The sequence below is a fragment of the Abramis brama genome, assembly GCF_963993115.1.
Source record: "Abramis brama genome assembly, chromosome: 4".
Lineage (NCBI taxonomy): Eukaryota > Metazoa > Chordata > Actinopteri > Cypriniformes > Leuciscidae > Abramis > Abramis brama.
The window spans coordinates 52,189,414-52,204,210 of record NC_139966.1 but is presented as its reverse complement, the minus strand read 5'-3'; the positions used below and the strand labels follow the sequence as shown (position 1 = coordinate 52,204,210).

The window sequence follows — 14,797 nt, the reverse complement described above, 5'->3', positions numbered from 1 at the left end:
TTTTCATGAGAAACTTAAGGCAGGTTTTTGGTCAATTTGGCCTGCTGTAATTTATCTGCTGCAGGGTTATCATAACTAATTTATCTGATGCAGGGTTATCATAACTAAAACTAAAACCATAAAAACATTTTGGTTACTTGAAATAAAAAATTATATATATATATATATATATATATGAAGAGTTCAGATGCAAAAGCCTCTAAGTGCCATCTGAAATTTTCTTCTAATGGTCATTTTTATCAAGCTCGTACATTTAAGTTCAGTAATTTCACGTAAATGGCAATGAAAATTACCTATTAATTGTCATTTAAGTGAAATTACTGAACTTAAATGTACGAGCTTGATAAAAATGACCATTCTAGAAGAAAATTTCAGATGGCACTTAGAGGCTTTTGCATCTGAACTCTTCATATATATATCTATATATATATTTCATAACTTAAAATAAAAATAAAACTTAAATCAAAATTTATAAAAACTACACAGACATATTTCAGAAAACAAAAACTTCAATAAAAAATTATAAAAATGGCAAAAACACACAACAAGATAACTAAAACTTTAAACAAAATGAAAATAGAAAACATAAAATCTCATTCAAAATATTAATAAAACCAAAGGATAGAAATATAGCACAGTAGAACTCATTCATTGCTTGCATACATAAAAAAGGATTCTCTTAATCAGTATTTTTGTTGTATTTTCAATAGCATTCTTAATCAATATACATTTACTTACTGAATAATTGATCAAAATGAAGTGAGTTTTTGCTTAAAACAAGAAGAAAAAACTGCCAATAATACAGTTTTTCTCAGTCGCTTTGGTGCATTTCTCACATCACTATTTACATTTGCACAACAGTTAGTTCAACCTCCACAACATTTAGTCATTTGTGCACATCATAGTAGCAGTTTCTCATTCCTTCCAACAAATTGCAAATACTTTTGGACATGCATCAATTGCTTTCATACAACTCTCTGCTGTTTTATAACATTATCATTTGCTTATGTCATGTCAGTCAAAATTAACTATACTTGTGAATGCTGAATAGTCATTCCATATAAAACTAATAGTCCTCATTTCATTGCTTGAGTCATTACATACAAAAATGTTGAACTAGTTGTCAAAATCTGTCAAGCAAATTTTATACATTTTTTTAAATCTTTTTTTTTCTGAAAAAAGCAAGACCCTTTCTCTTTTTCTGATTGCAAGAGATGATATTCGCTGTGATGTAGATGAAATTATGTGGCCAGACAGAGAGGAACGTCTGGATGTGCATGAATGATTACAGTACTATGTTGTATGTTCAGTTCCAATGTACTCTACCCAAAGGGAGTTTATGTTTGTTGTAAATAAGGGTGTATTTTTTCTTTTGCACAATGCTGTGAACAAATTAGAATTGCAAAGAGCATATGCAGTAAAAATGTGAAACATACATATTCAGTGTCTTGTACTCAGTTACCTCACAAATACAGTCATGTGTAACTTTACTGCATTTTTCAAATGGCCGTGCAAATACTATATAGTGCTGTCTTGAGCATTTTCAGGTAGTGTCACCAAGATCTGACTTTTTTGCATTGGAAAACATTTACAGAGTAAACTGTCATAATGAAAACATGACAAAGCCATTTGACTATCTTGTTCATAAACAATGGTGTCAGGACTTTTCATCTTGATGACACTGACACTTTCATTGACATGAATACTTGCTTTAGAGGAATGAGCTATCCATTTTGAGCAAGTGACACGCTTTTGCAGGTTATCAACTAGGTTTTGCAGTTTGTACTAATTGTTTTGAGAACTGCATTAACTGTTGTGCAAATGTAAATAGTGATGTGAGAAATGCACCAAAGCGACTGAGAAAAACTGTAAAACTGAAAACGCATTGAGACATGTCACAGAAAGGTGCAAAGTTAACACTCAGACCACAAATACAAGACAGCTCATATCTTGTGCCGCAGACTGTGAAAGAGCTCCACAGTCTAAAAACAAGAACAGAAGACAAGACAGAAAGGTCATAAGAAGACAATTTTGACATGTTCTACATCATCGTTTGAGTACAAACTTGTTAATTATTTCATAACATAAGATGATCATCCAAGTAAAGAAAGAAAGAAAGAAAGAAAGAAAGAAAGAAAGAAAGAAAGAAAGAAAGAAAGAAAGAAAGAAAGACAAGTGAATGTGACAGACTCCAGAGCGTCCCTTCCTCACGTGGGTGGGTGTTTACCGTTATAAACAGTCACTTCCCCTCAGGGGAGCAGCATTGAGCACCAGACCAGCAACACAAGGACACACACAGACCTTTGGGAATTTAAACATCTGAGAACAACAAAAATATCTGTTGCTGTTTTCTTATAACCTGGATCAACATGAAGTCAGGTCTGTCCGGTGCTGAGCAGTGCATCAAATACATCATATTCGGCTTTAATTTCATATTTTGGGTGAGTTTAATACAGTTCTTGGATGTTTATTTATTGAAAAAAGAAAAGAAAAAACTGTATCCAAGCTCTTAATGTCTAATAGACTTGCTATTCAGCCTAACTAGTAGTCTTTGAATATGCTTCATAAATAAATACTTTTTGGATTATTAAACATAAAAGGTGCTGTAAAGATATACTAACTAGGCTGATATTTATTTGTGCTGAATTTATTTGTCTTTGATTGGCTACCTATGTCATTTCGAAAAGCCGTGTAAGCTTTACTACCTACTATGGCGAAGGCTAACTTATTAATATTGATTACGTAATGTGATGTTCGGCATCTTGATTGGTGAAAATAATACATTGATATATGATCGCAAATTGCGTTGATCTGTCGGCGAGTATTTTTTTTTCCATAATATTCCCATAGATAACTTTAAAAGTTGAACCTCTTTGTATGCTGTTGTTTCTCCAAAAAAAAAAAAAAAAAAATTCCGAATTGACTCATAACTACCATTAGAATAGATTACGTGACTCATCTCCAGGAAGTTTAACAACGTCAGCACGCCCTAATTAATATTCATGAGCTAACAGCTTGATTAAAAATTTGGCGTTATAGGCAACCATAGACTGTAAAAAAATATGGACGTAGTGTCCGTGACGTCACCCGTAGGTTTCTGAAGAGCATTTTTGAAGCCTAAAGTGGGCGGAGCCGGCCGTCGCCATCTTGGCCTTGCGTCACTCCCGGATATGATATAATAGAAAATATAATATAATAGAAAATAGGCAAAACAGGCTGTGAGTGGAGCTGAGGAGCCTGGCTATCTGAAATCACCTAGCTCGACGTGATCGAGTTAGCTGATGATGTAAAGCCAATTAAACGTTCCTATTTTTGCCCTTCGAAATATTATAATAGTTAAAAGACATGGCTACAAGTGAGACTGTGTATTACTTAGAGAGTGTTTGTGTGTGACAGTGATTTATGTGCATACATGTCCGTCACTCTTTCATGGTCCGTCAGCGCGGCATCGCTCAAGTTCGTAGAGAGCTTATTCAGTCCATTTTAAATTCTGATGTTGGCCGTCTCTCAAATGGGTTATGGTTTAACCGTTAAACCATAGATATATTGCCTTTGAAGTGCAAGTAAATGCGCTAGAAAATCCGCGCTCATTCATGTGCATTTATTGCACGGACGGAGAAAGCGCCGACGCCTGCATGATTTCATCTGACGGTAATTTACATAAGCATATTATAATCCATCTGTTCCATGGGAGCAGAACGAACGAGCATTTATTGACGTTTTAAATTTGAAAACCCCAAAAAGCAACGAAATTGTCAGACATCCATTAGTGCATGTTCACAGAGGAAAACAACTGAAATACAGCGCTGGTTGTTCTCTCGAACGATAACGACGGAATCCAAAGACGTGGGCTTTGTATCGTTACCCAAGTATTAAATTGTATGAAATAATAATCCCGAAAAAAAGCACAAACACTGCAGAGATGGCAAGTTCAGCAGCTAACATTGCTGAGGTGAAGTGACGGCTAGTAACAGCAGACAAACGGCTAGCACTGACAGCGGCAATCCATCTGTCACTCAAGTGGCTTGGCCACACCCTTAAATTTAAATAAACGGACGAGTTATAAAACAATTCACCCCCCTCACAGTTGTTATGAAGGGCAAAATTAGCTGTATAGACCAAATCCACATACAGACACCAGGCTTTAAACACGTTTTTTTCTGCTGTAAAATTTGGCATTTTAACATGGGGGAGATACCTGTCTATGGGAGATACAGATTTGACTCACTTCTGACAACAGCCTCAAGCGGCCAGTCAACGAATTGCAGTTTAACTCACTTCCGTGTTGGTTTCAAGAGAGAGACGGGGAGGTTGCATAGACAGGGAGGTTGCCGCTTGTAGGCAACTGGTAAGCAAAGCATGCTGAGAACATAAAGACAAAACATATAACTTTCTGCCATTGTTTGTTCTCTTAACAATTTTTTTTTTCTTAGATAGACTATTGGTTGAATAGTTCACGAGAAGACACGTTTTTAGACGAAAATTTGAAAACGAAAGGTATATGCTTTTTTCAAGATGGTAATTTTGTTCATCATGAGAAAGTTTTGCATACCTGTTGCTAGGCAACCCCATCACTAATCCATCTCATAAATTAGGGTAAATGTAGCCCCAGGAATGATCATCTCACAAAGAATGAGAAAAGGACAGCAACCTAATATTAAGCATCTTACATAGCCTAAAGATTTTGCTTTGATTCAAGTGATCTGATCCCCATGGTTTCATCTGAGAAACTGTTGGATGCTTGGGGCTATAAAAATGTGTCCTCACCTATCACATCCACCTTTAACACTCTAAAGCCTGACAAATAAATTAAAAAAAATAATAGTCAGATTTTTTTCATATTTGATTGATATATCAGGCTTTTATGGCTCAAATAATATGATATAGTGAGAATATGGAACTCATACTTGAGGAGGAAAAAAACTATTTTATTCCCAGAGGCCCAAATTGAGCCAAAAAAGGCATTTTGTTGCAGATGTTGTTGTTTATATGGCCAAAAAGTAAGACGGAATTTTGATAGCTTGTCGTGTAAATCAATGGCGTTACATAAAATGCAGTATATCAGTCGTCACTCTATATCTCCCAATATATCTTAGTAATGCTTAGTTTATGATCAAGGTCTGTAGTTTTCATTGTGGAGGCAAAACATAATACAACTCAATACAATGATGACTGAGAGATGAACAAATAAACTTTCCTCAGTAGCCTGTTGTATCATATTTCTTAATTACATTTTAACATGATTTTTCTAAAAAATTATGCATGGATAATCAAGTAAACAAAAATCATTAAAGATCCCACAGCAAAAAGACATGTGGTGGATATTTTTAGAAAATACCTTTTACTTAGTATAAAAGTATAAACTATCAATCAGGGTGCAGAAGGCATCTAAAAGATATCCAACAGGTTTTTCAGCAATGTTTTGATTTTAGAGGCCTTATTCAAATTCAAGCATTAAATATAATACAGCAGGCTTTATAGGGTTAATGTGCTGTCTCTGTTTCTAGCCCATCTCTCCACTTAAAAGTGTGAAGCAAAGGGACAATATCTGTGTTCTGACTTCCCAGTGTTCCTGAGGGACAGCTCGAGTTACATGAAAAGTTAAACCTGATCAGCTTGTGTTGATGCCATTTTGGCAACTAAAGCACTGTATAGATCTTTTATACTTTTTTTAAACTCCATTTATACGCTACTGAATTGTGTTAGTTCAGTTTTTAGTTCTGCTAAAATGGTTTTGCCCCTCCTTCTTTTCCTTCTGACAAAGACTAGGTAGGAGGGTGCGGCTTGCTGGATTTTTTTTTTTTTTCACTCGCCCCTGTTTTAAGGTGGGACAGAAGCACATTTCAGGTGCTCAGTATCGGGTGTTTACTCTTAAAACAGCTCTAACTTTTTAGTCATGGCCGCCGCAGGTGGGTTTTCGTGTGTCAAATACTTGCTCTTTATCTTCAACTTCATCTTCTGGGTAGGTATTTTTCAATCATTACATAAGTACATGCTAATTCAAATGTGTTTGTATAGTAAAATGGAAACATTCTAACACAAAAATGTGAATGTGGCTTGAATGTGATGTGATGTGGTGAGGATATAAGAGTTTGTTAGTTGCTTGTTTTCATGTCATACTTTGTTTGCTTGCCTGATTGGATGTAGTGTTTGACAAACTTTGCTCTTTGAGAGATGCGTGTTTCTTAACCAAGGCACTATTTTGTCTACAATATTCAACATTGAACAACAAATATGAGTTTCTTGTTCACAGGCTGTGGTTAGTAGTTAATTTCATACAATCTTGATAAAGATTCTAGTTTAGAATATGTAGGTTTGTCAACCATTAACCAATCTTTGGTTAAACATATGACTTTTATTTGAGCCTGTTGAAGAAACTCTTTAATTGACATTTTAGCTTGAATGTACTATGCTTTAACATTGCACACATGTTAGATGCAGTTAGAATATGCGACTTTACAGATAACATCATAACAGCAAAAATAAGCTTTGGTCTGTAGCAATTATCTTGTCTTAAAGTGGCCGTGGTATTTGGGCCTGGTCTTAAGCTAGCTTTGTGGTGAGTGAGCAAACTAGCAAACACTATATCCTCCCATTGGTGACTCCCATTGTGTGTGGGTGGAAAAAGACGGGATCAGTTTGGGAAGCTTTGAGGGACAAGCCTCCACACCCCTGGCGGTGACTCACTGTGACTCATATCTGTGACTGCATTTTCCAAAACAGAAAAAAAAGTGGAGGATTGCAACTCTATTGTGTGTGTGTTTGTGTGTGTAGGGGTTCTTTAGTGTGATCTGGTTTAGCTTGTTTGGTTTGTTTCTCAGTATTCATTACCCCATTGGTCAAAGCACCCAAGGAGAAACACTGATCCAACGTTTGTACAAATTCTTAGAAGGCTGTAGGAGAATGAAGTGTTTAACCTATTCCATTTGTACAACAATGAAATATGAACTACAAAGGTGTGGTGCTTTTTTATTTTTTTATCTGTTTTGACTGTAAAGTGTGTGAGTGTTGGCTGTTGATTAACTTTTGGCTGTGAGAACATTGTACCAGATTGTAATCGTTTGTTCCTACATGTTACTCATTCATGGAAGCCACATTACTGTGTCCTGGGAACTGCCTGAGTTGGTCAAGAGAAATTAGAGTTGGTTCAGCATAACTTTGCATATTTCTTTCTCAATGCAGTCTAGCAAGAATATCAGGTTGGTGCCTGTGGTTCCATAAGGCCTGTTGAACTTCATTCTCAAGAGTAAAACACTTGGTTTGGAACCTGACCTCCTGTACTCTCTGCCCTTGTAAATAATGCCATGCTTGGCCTGCAGCTATATTTATTCTATGTTACTCAGTTTGCCAATGTCTGTGTTTACAGGTAGCACCATGCAGACTGTTTTTTTTTTTTGTTTTTTTTTGGCCACTAAATTTTTAATAGGATATATTAAAATGTTTTTTTTTTTGTTCCCACAGCTCGCAGGTACAGGAGTTTTAGCTGTTGGCCTCTGGCTGCGTTTCGATGAAAGAACTAAAGGACTCTTTACTGCAGCAGATTCCCCATCTGTGTTCCTCACAGGTGAGATTTGGCCATTCCCAAGCTAGGTTCCTCAGTTCTTAATATCCTTTCAGTGAATCAGAAATCCACCTTTATCTCCCAACACCATGATCGCACATGCTCCCTTTATATCACCTACATGATCAGGTCTTTGTAAGTTGATGTTTGGGAATGAAGTGAAATGGTAGTCATGGAAACCAGCCACACCTATTTCCAGAAACCAGACCATCTGTCATGTGAATGGTGTGTCATGAACACTACGATTATAACATGAAGCGAATGAAAGGCCTTTCAGTCTGAAGTGAGACGAGTTGTTTTGGCTTCTCTGTAGTTGATCAGAATATGTATGTATTACAGACACTACCGGTCAACAGTTTGTAGTAATTAAGTGTTTTTGTTTTTTGTAATATTTTTGAAAGAAGTCTCTTGTGCTCACCAAAGCTTATTTGATCAAAAATACAGTAAAAAACAGTACTTTTATGAAATATTATTACAATTTAAAAGAACCATTTTCAATTTTATAATATAATTTATTCCTGTGATGGCAAAACTGTCACATGATCCTTCAGAAATCATTCTAATATCCTGATTTGCTGCTTACTTTGACTGTTTTACTGTAGTTTTGATCAAATGAATGCAGCCTTGTTAAGCATAAGAGACTTCTTTCAAAAACATAAATCTTTATAAATCATTCCAAACTTTTGAACAGTTGTGTATAAAACGACATCACCCTGACCTGGTCATTCAACGTTCAATGAACAATCCAGTTCTTAAAGCAACGCAAATGGCATGACAACTACAAAACACGTCCAAAATTCAAAGCACTCCATCTATTCTTCTATGCTTTGTTTGTTTTTATGAAAGGCCCAAAGATTAAATTCCTCACCAGTTTTGGAGGCTTGGAGAGAAAGACCACAAAGCAACAACCAGCGAATTGTAAACCATAAATCAACCCCCTTATAAAGCATGGCACAGTTTTTGAAGGTTGAAAACAGCCTAAATATAGAGAGCAGGATGTTGGGTTTCTGTCTGCGTGTTTGTTTTTTAAGAGGCAGGTTTGTTGAGTTATAATGGCCGTGCTGTTTTGGAGGAGGCTGGCTTTGGTCCACACGATGTCAGCTCTCTGCCCCTTGCCATCATCCCTTACAGAGATGCCTTTCTCCTCCTCGCCAACAGAACCCGCATTGTTTGCTCCCATCCCACCTCCTTTTGTTTTGCCTGGTTTATTTTCCTCAAGAGCTGTAAGAAGAATGTTCGCATCCACAGATACAAAAACATAATAATCTCAGTGGGCAAGTGTCCAAGTATCTGCCAGAGGTTTCGAAACACTGAGTGACAGCTGGCTATCCTGGAATGCCAAACATCCTACTGACAGACTGTTCAGAAGAGCAGCTAGTGGACTGGTGTTTTACTGTTTCTATAGGACACACACCGTTTAAGCAAACGGCATCAAACACGTACGTTTGTTGGGTTTTGACGGATCAGTGTGTGTCCCCTGTCGGTTTCTGTTAGCGTTGATCAGGGTTTGTTTTCACCCGTCTGTTGGGGCAGTGTGAACATGAGTTATTTTTCATAAAATTCTAAATCCAACAGCCAACTTTTTTGTCTGTGCGGTGTCAATTGGCCTTATGGATACATCACATAACATTTGCATGGAATTTTGTTTTGCATATCTTGCTTTGCATAGCTTTTTCTGATAAACCATTAAGGTAGCTAAAGGAAAAAGTTATCATCTATACATTAAGCAAAATGTGTATCTGTAATAAACTGAATCTGAGAATAATAAAATTTACAGTAAATGCCCTTGATTTCAATTATTTTTTCCAGATGAGCAGCCAAAGAAATAAGACGAATGTAAAAGTACAGGGGAATAAGAGGTGTTCTGTCTTTCTCTGTCCTCAGGGGTCTACATCCTCATTGTGGCAGGTGCCGTCATGATGGTGGTCGGGTTCCTCGGCTGCTGTGGAGCAATAAAAGAATCGGCATGCATGCTGGGAATGGTGAGTCTTCCCATTCTTCTATAGCACAAAACCATAGTTCGAATTACAGTCCCAAAGGGACAGAAATATCAGTTTTGGGGGGGTCAGATAATTTTTCTGATATTGTGAAAAAATATAATTACAGTTACAATACAAGTCAACTCCTATTTTCACTGTAGGAACATTTTAATGTAAAGCGATTTCAGACACCCCTATTGTGGACTGTACCATTTTTAACCACCGTGGCTAGAAGCAACGGAGATAGAGAACGACTTCAACTTCTCAAGCGTCAACGCTGAATGACAAAACGCTAGTTTCATAAAGTATCATTCTTTTCAACATTCCTTATTTGTATATTCAAAAATATTTAAAATAATCTAATTTAATACAGTTATAATTTTTCAATGTAAATTATTTAATTTTATTGGTAACTGCCTAGTGTCTAATTATTTTAATTGAATATATTTATCAAATTTAAGAATTTGAAATGAAAGATGGAGCATACATTTAATAAAATTAGGGGAAAATGCCCTTTATAAAGGTACAAAAAATTATTCTGAGTGTTTTCAAACAGTGATGTAATGAAACATTGACAATTTAAGCTTGAAGAGAGTAAAGCCTTTGTTTAGGCTATTAAGGAAATGTAATTTTGCCAAAAGAAGAACTTTTATTTTAAATAAATGTTCATTTTAAATCAGCCTACTTCAGTGTGATATGTTACCATATTATCGTGCTTAACACTAAGAATTTGAATAATTGTAATGTGATGATCAGATGCAGATATCTAAATCAAAGAATATGGGTGGTTTGCAGGTGGATTATTTATTTTTAATAGTGGATTTGGGTGACTCAAAGTGCACCAGATTAATGAATTTATCTTTAAAATGTACAAAATTTTCTTCTGGGGGGGCATGCCCCCGGACCCCCCTAGAGATACCAAACTCCTCCCACAAAAAATGTGGGAAACACACTAGGCTATATGATAATCTACAAAAAAATACAAATTGAAGTATCTTATTATTAAAATACATAATTATTATTTTTTTACCACCTCTGCCTCATTTTGAGCCAGGGGAAACCCTGAAATAGGCAATAGGCTTCTTGTAAAGGTATTACTTTTACTAGTAATTAGAATGGTATTTCAGTGCACTTAACTTCTAACTTTTGGGAGTTGATCAAAACAGTTCTCTTTTGGATATATAATAACAATGAGATATTCTGTAGCCTACTGATTATCAGTTTGTCGCATGTTTAGACCTTGTATGTGTGTTGCACAACACATGTTGCACTTGGCGATCACGGTGGGGATTGATATGGTAGTGGACCATGATGGTCATAGAAGAAGTGAAGGGGCAGTACCCCCCAATTATGGTGGGGTAATTCGCACTCTGCACAAAACCAAAAGATTTTGTTTTACATTCGTATCAGGGGGCGTTTACACAACACCGTTTTCAACAAACAAACAGAAAATGTTTTATGAAAAAACAATACCATTTCTTAAAATGATACAATTATTTATGTAACTATGTATCTGTTATCCATGTAAACGACAAAACATGTATTACATGTTCAGTTTATAGACACGTAGTGTTTATTTACAAAGTGACATCGCCAACTACTGGCCGGACAGCAGAATAGTGTTTTTAGTCTTTTTCGCTGATACGTGTGAGCTGGGACCGTTTTGGCAAAATTGTCGTCTGTGCGTGAAACTTTTCAAAAACATGTTTTTAGTACATTTTTGTCATGGAAAAGTACCCTTCGTACATAGTATCGGGTATAAAGTGCATTTGCCAAGAAATGAAAATGTTTTTGTTTGAAGTAGTTTTTGCTGATGTCCTTGTTCACCTCATCTGCCTCCAGTTCTTCGTGTTCCTGCTCATCATTTTTGCTGCAGAGGTGGCCGCTGGAATCTGGGGATTGTCCAATAAGGAAAAGGTGGGTGACATTCATACTCTCTTTCTCCTGTTATTTGTTCATTTTCTCACTGTGGGTCCTCTTTCTTTCTTTCTTTCTTTCTTTCTTTCTTTATTTATTTATTTATTTATTTATTTATTTATTTCTCTCTTCCTTCTCAGGTTGTGACAGATATCCGGGATTTCTACAAGCAGACATTTGACAACTACAAAACCACTAAACAGGAAGCGCTGAGGGAAACTCTACGAGCAATTCACTATGGAGTGAGTGTTCATTTTTATGGTTTGTTCAAACCATAAGAGCAAAAACATTTAATGAATGAAGGACAAAAAGCTTAACTTTAATCTGACTGACGGTTTTCTGTGTGCTTTTGTTTAGTTGAACTGCTGTGGACCAACAGGACTGCCGATTGATGCAGTATCTGACATCTGTCCCAAAAAGGAGGGAACTGAAATCTTTGTCACAACGGTACCAGAAACTCAATAATCTTTAGTCTTTTCAGTTATATGTTGTTTTTCCAATGTACTATAGTCACCTCTTTTGTTTCTGCTCCAGAGCTGCCCAAGTGCTATTGAGGAGATCTTCTCATCTAGGCTTCAAGTGATCGGAGGAGTTGGGATTGGCATTGGGGTGATCATGGTGAGTAGATGCTCCAGTGGAGATTCTTGGGCAGGTAGCCGAGTCACACTGGGGTCAGATATTAACCCGTGTCTCTTTGGTTGTCAGATCTTTGGCATGATCTTCAGCATGCTTCTGTGCTGCGCCATCCGACGAACCCGGGACATCGTATGAGCTGTCCTTACTGCAACAGCCTGTTTTCTGCTCTGTATTTATCTGAGAGTGTGTGTGTCTGTGTGTGTGTGTGTGTGTGTGTGTGTGTGTGTGTGTCTGTCTGTCTGTGTGTGTGTGTGGAGGGGGTGGGGGTATGTGTTTGCAAAATCACTCTGATAAACTTCTAACAAAGCCCAGCATTAGTCAAACACTCAAACTGTTACATGTCGTTTATACACTGAGTGTTATAATGAATTGCGCTAGAGGCTGCTTTTAATTTCTTTGGTGTCTTGACTAACGTTTATTTGCCTCTTTGAATGTACTTGCAAGCTTCTGATATTCTTTTGTAACATTTTATGTGACTTATTTTATGTACCTATATGGGTGTCTGGATAGACAGTATAGTAACACCTAACTTACCAATAAAGTTGATAACTAATTGACTGAATGGTAGTTATTTATTTATTTATTTATTTTAAGGAAACCCGATGATTTGCATTTTTATGCGCGTAAGGTCCTGATTACACCTGGTGATGTGTTTTGGACGCCGCTAAATACAGGTGTCAAACGTTTTGAGCTTGACCACTTTCAGAGGTAGTAATGATTGCTTTTGACGTGTAGACGCTCATGTAGTCGAATGTGTTCGAACCGCCACAAATGACCACCAACTCTCCGCCTACTGACCTAATGCGGAAACATTACGGGACGCGCACTAACCAGATGGGTTTTCGGCTGCATCCGAAATGGCATATTCTCATGAGTAGATGCTTATTTTGAATAAGTAATTACTTCACGGCCGCTAAAAAAGTATGTTCTATATAGTATGAATATGTGTGGTGTAAATCTAATCTGGACGTGCAACGTTCCCCATGTTGTCACTGTCATGTGACATACCAGCGTAAGTTACGTCGCTTCACTGCCATTCATTAATCCTCTCCCGTGGCCTCATGGGATAGTAAAGTGTCCATCGTATACACACTTCAGAGTCTCGCCGTAAGAAGTAGGTCATCCGGGTACTTTTTGCCTTCTCTTTTATAAGTGCTGTGAGTTCAAACATACTACTTTTGTCACATACTGTTTTTCGCCTATTATATTGTAGGGAGGCATCCGATTTCAGATGCAGCTTTAAACTTACGAAAAATGTACCAAGCACAATGTTCTCTCACCATTCCTGATTTCTAACACACACTCGTGGCTATCAGAGCAGAAATGAAAGCTGCTGCTCTCCGTATTATTTTTCCGTCGTCTCCTTTTGTGTTCATATGTAAATTGCGTTGAGCTCATTTCATCCATTAGATCAAAAGATCTGAAAAAGCCCATAGATTTACATGCCCAAAGACCCTCACCTCGAAGAAATCAGGACAGAAGTGGTTGAAAGTGGACAAAAGAGACGGATTAAAACACCAGGTGTAACCGGGAACGTCTCCTTCGTCTACTTGTGATCGATCCACCGAAACGCATCTTAATACCAGGTGTAAACAGAGCTTAAGTGTAGCTTGTGTTAAAACACCTTTTAACAGAGTTTCAGAAAAGTTTGAAGGAATACACATTTATTGGATTGTAATTTTTATATAATAGGATAAATCATCCAAAAAGAAATAGTCAACTTAGATGCAACTTTCTGCTGTTTTATTTTACAACTGACAATTTGAAGAATTGAAACTATCTATATACACACTACCGTTCAAAAGTTTTAGGTTGGTAAGATTTCTTAATCTTTTTGAAAGAAGTCTCTTATGCTCACTAAGGCTGCATTTATTTGATCCAAAAAATAAAATAAATTACAATTACAATTTAAAATAAGTGTTTTCTATTTTAATATATTTTTTTAAATATAATTTATTCCTGTGATGCAAAGCTGAATTTTCAGCATCATTACTCCAGTCCTCAGTGTCACATGATCCTTCAGAAATCAGTCTAAAATGCTGATTTGCTGCTCAAGAAACATTTCTTATTAATGTTAAAAACAGTTGTGAACCATTTTCTTTTTTTTCCCCCCAGGATTCTTTGATGAATAGAAAGTTCAAAAGAACACCATTTATCTGAAATGGAAAGCTTTTGTAACAAATAGAAAATGGTCATTTAAAATTGTAAAAATATTTCACAATAGTACCGTTTTTGATGTATTTTGGATCAAATAAATGCAGCCTTGGTGAGCATAAGAGACTTCTTTCAAAAATAATTAACTTAATTACTAATCTAAAAATTTTGAACAGTAATGCATACATATAGAATTAAGGTTTAATTGGCACAAATCCACATGTCATTTTTTGCTTTTTTGTTTTTTTCCCTTTTTTCCTTTCTTCTTGGTGGCCCCAGGCCAGCCAAATCCTCTGAACTCCAAGCAGTCCACTGCATTATGGGAGATGTAGTAGATGTTCTCCATGGCTGCTGGACTCAGAATATCCACACTTGTCTTTGTGGATTTGGCACTGACAGACCTCTTCTTGGAGGAGCGCTTTCCTTTGCTCTTTGTTGCAGGTCTGGCACTTTGAGGTCTTGACTTCTTGGTGCCTGAAGGCTATAAAGTTCATATTATGAGATTTGGGGAAAGAATGAAAGAAATCATTTAAAAAAAATTCCACCAGTT

General features: G+C 36.6%; 1 protein-coding gene across 2 annotated transcripts; it reads left to right on the top strand.

The window, feature by feature from the left end:
- Positions 1–2,251: 2,251 nt before the first annotated feature.
- Positions 2,252–12,650, top strand: cd9b (CD9 molecule b). Of its 2 annotated transcripts, none has more exons than XM_084111462.1 (8): positions 2,252–2,441; positions 7,462–7,564; positions 9,446–9,543; positions 11,383–11,457; positions 11,598–11,699; positions 11,815–11,904; positions 11,992–12,075; positions 12,163–12,650. In XM_084111462.1, the coding sequence occupies exons 1-8, from the start codon at positions 2,370–2,372 to the stop codon at positions 12,226–12,228; spliced, it is 690 nt and encodes a 229-aa protein (XP_083967588.1). In that variant the 5' UTR covers positions 2,252–2,369; the 3' UTR covers positions 12,229–12,650. The 2 variants fall into 2 exon arrangements, with proteins under 2 accessions (XP_083967588.1, XP_083967589.1); XM_084111463.1 differs by lacking the exon at positions 2,252–2,441 and adding an exon at positions 5,519–5,962.
- Positions 12,651–14,797: the final 2,147 nt, after the last annotated feature.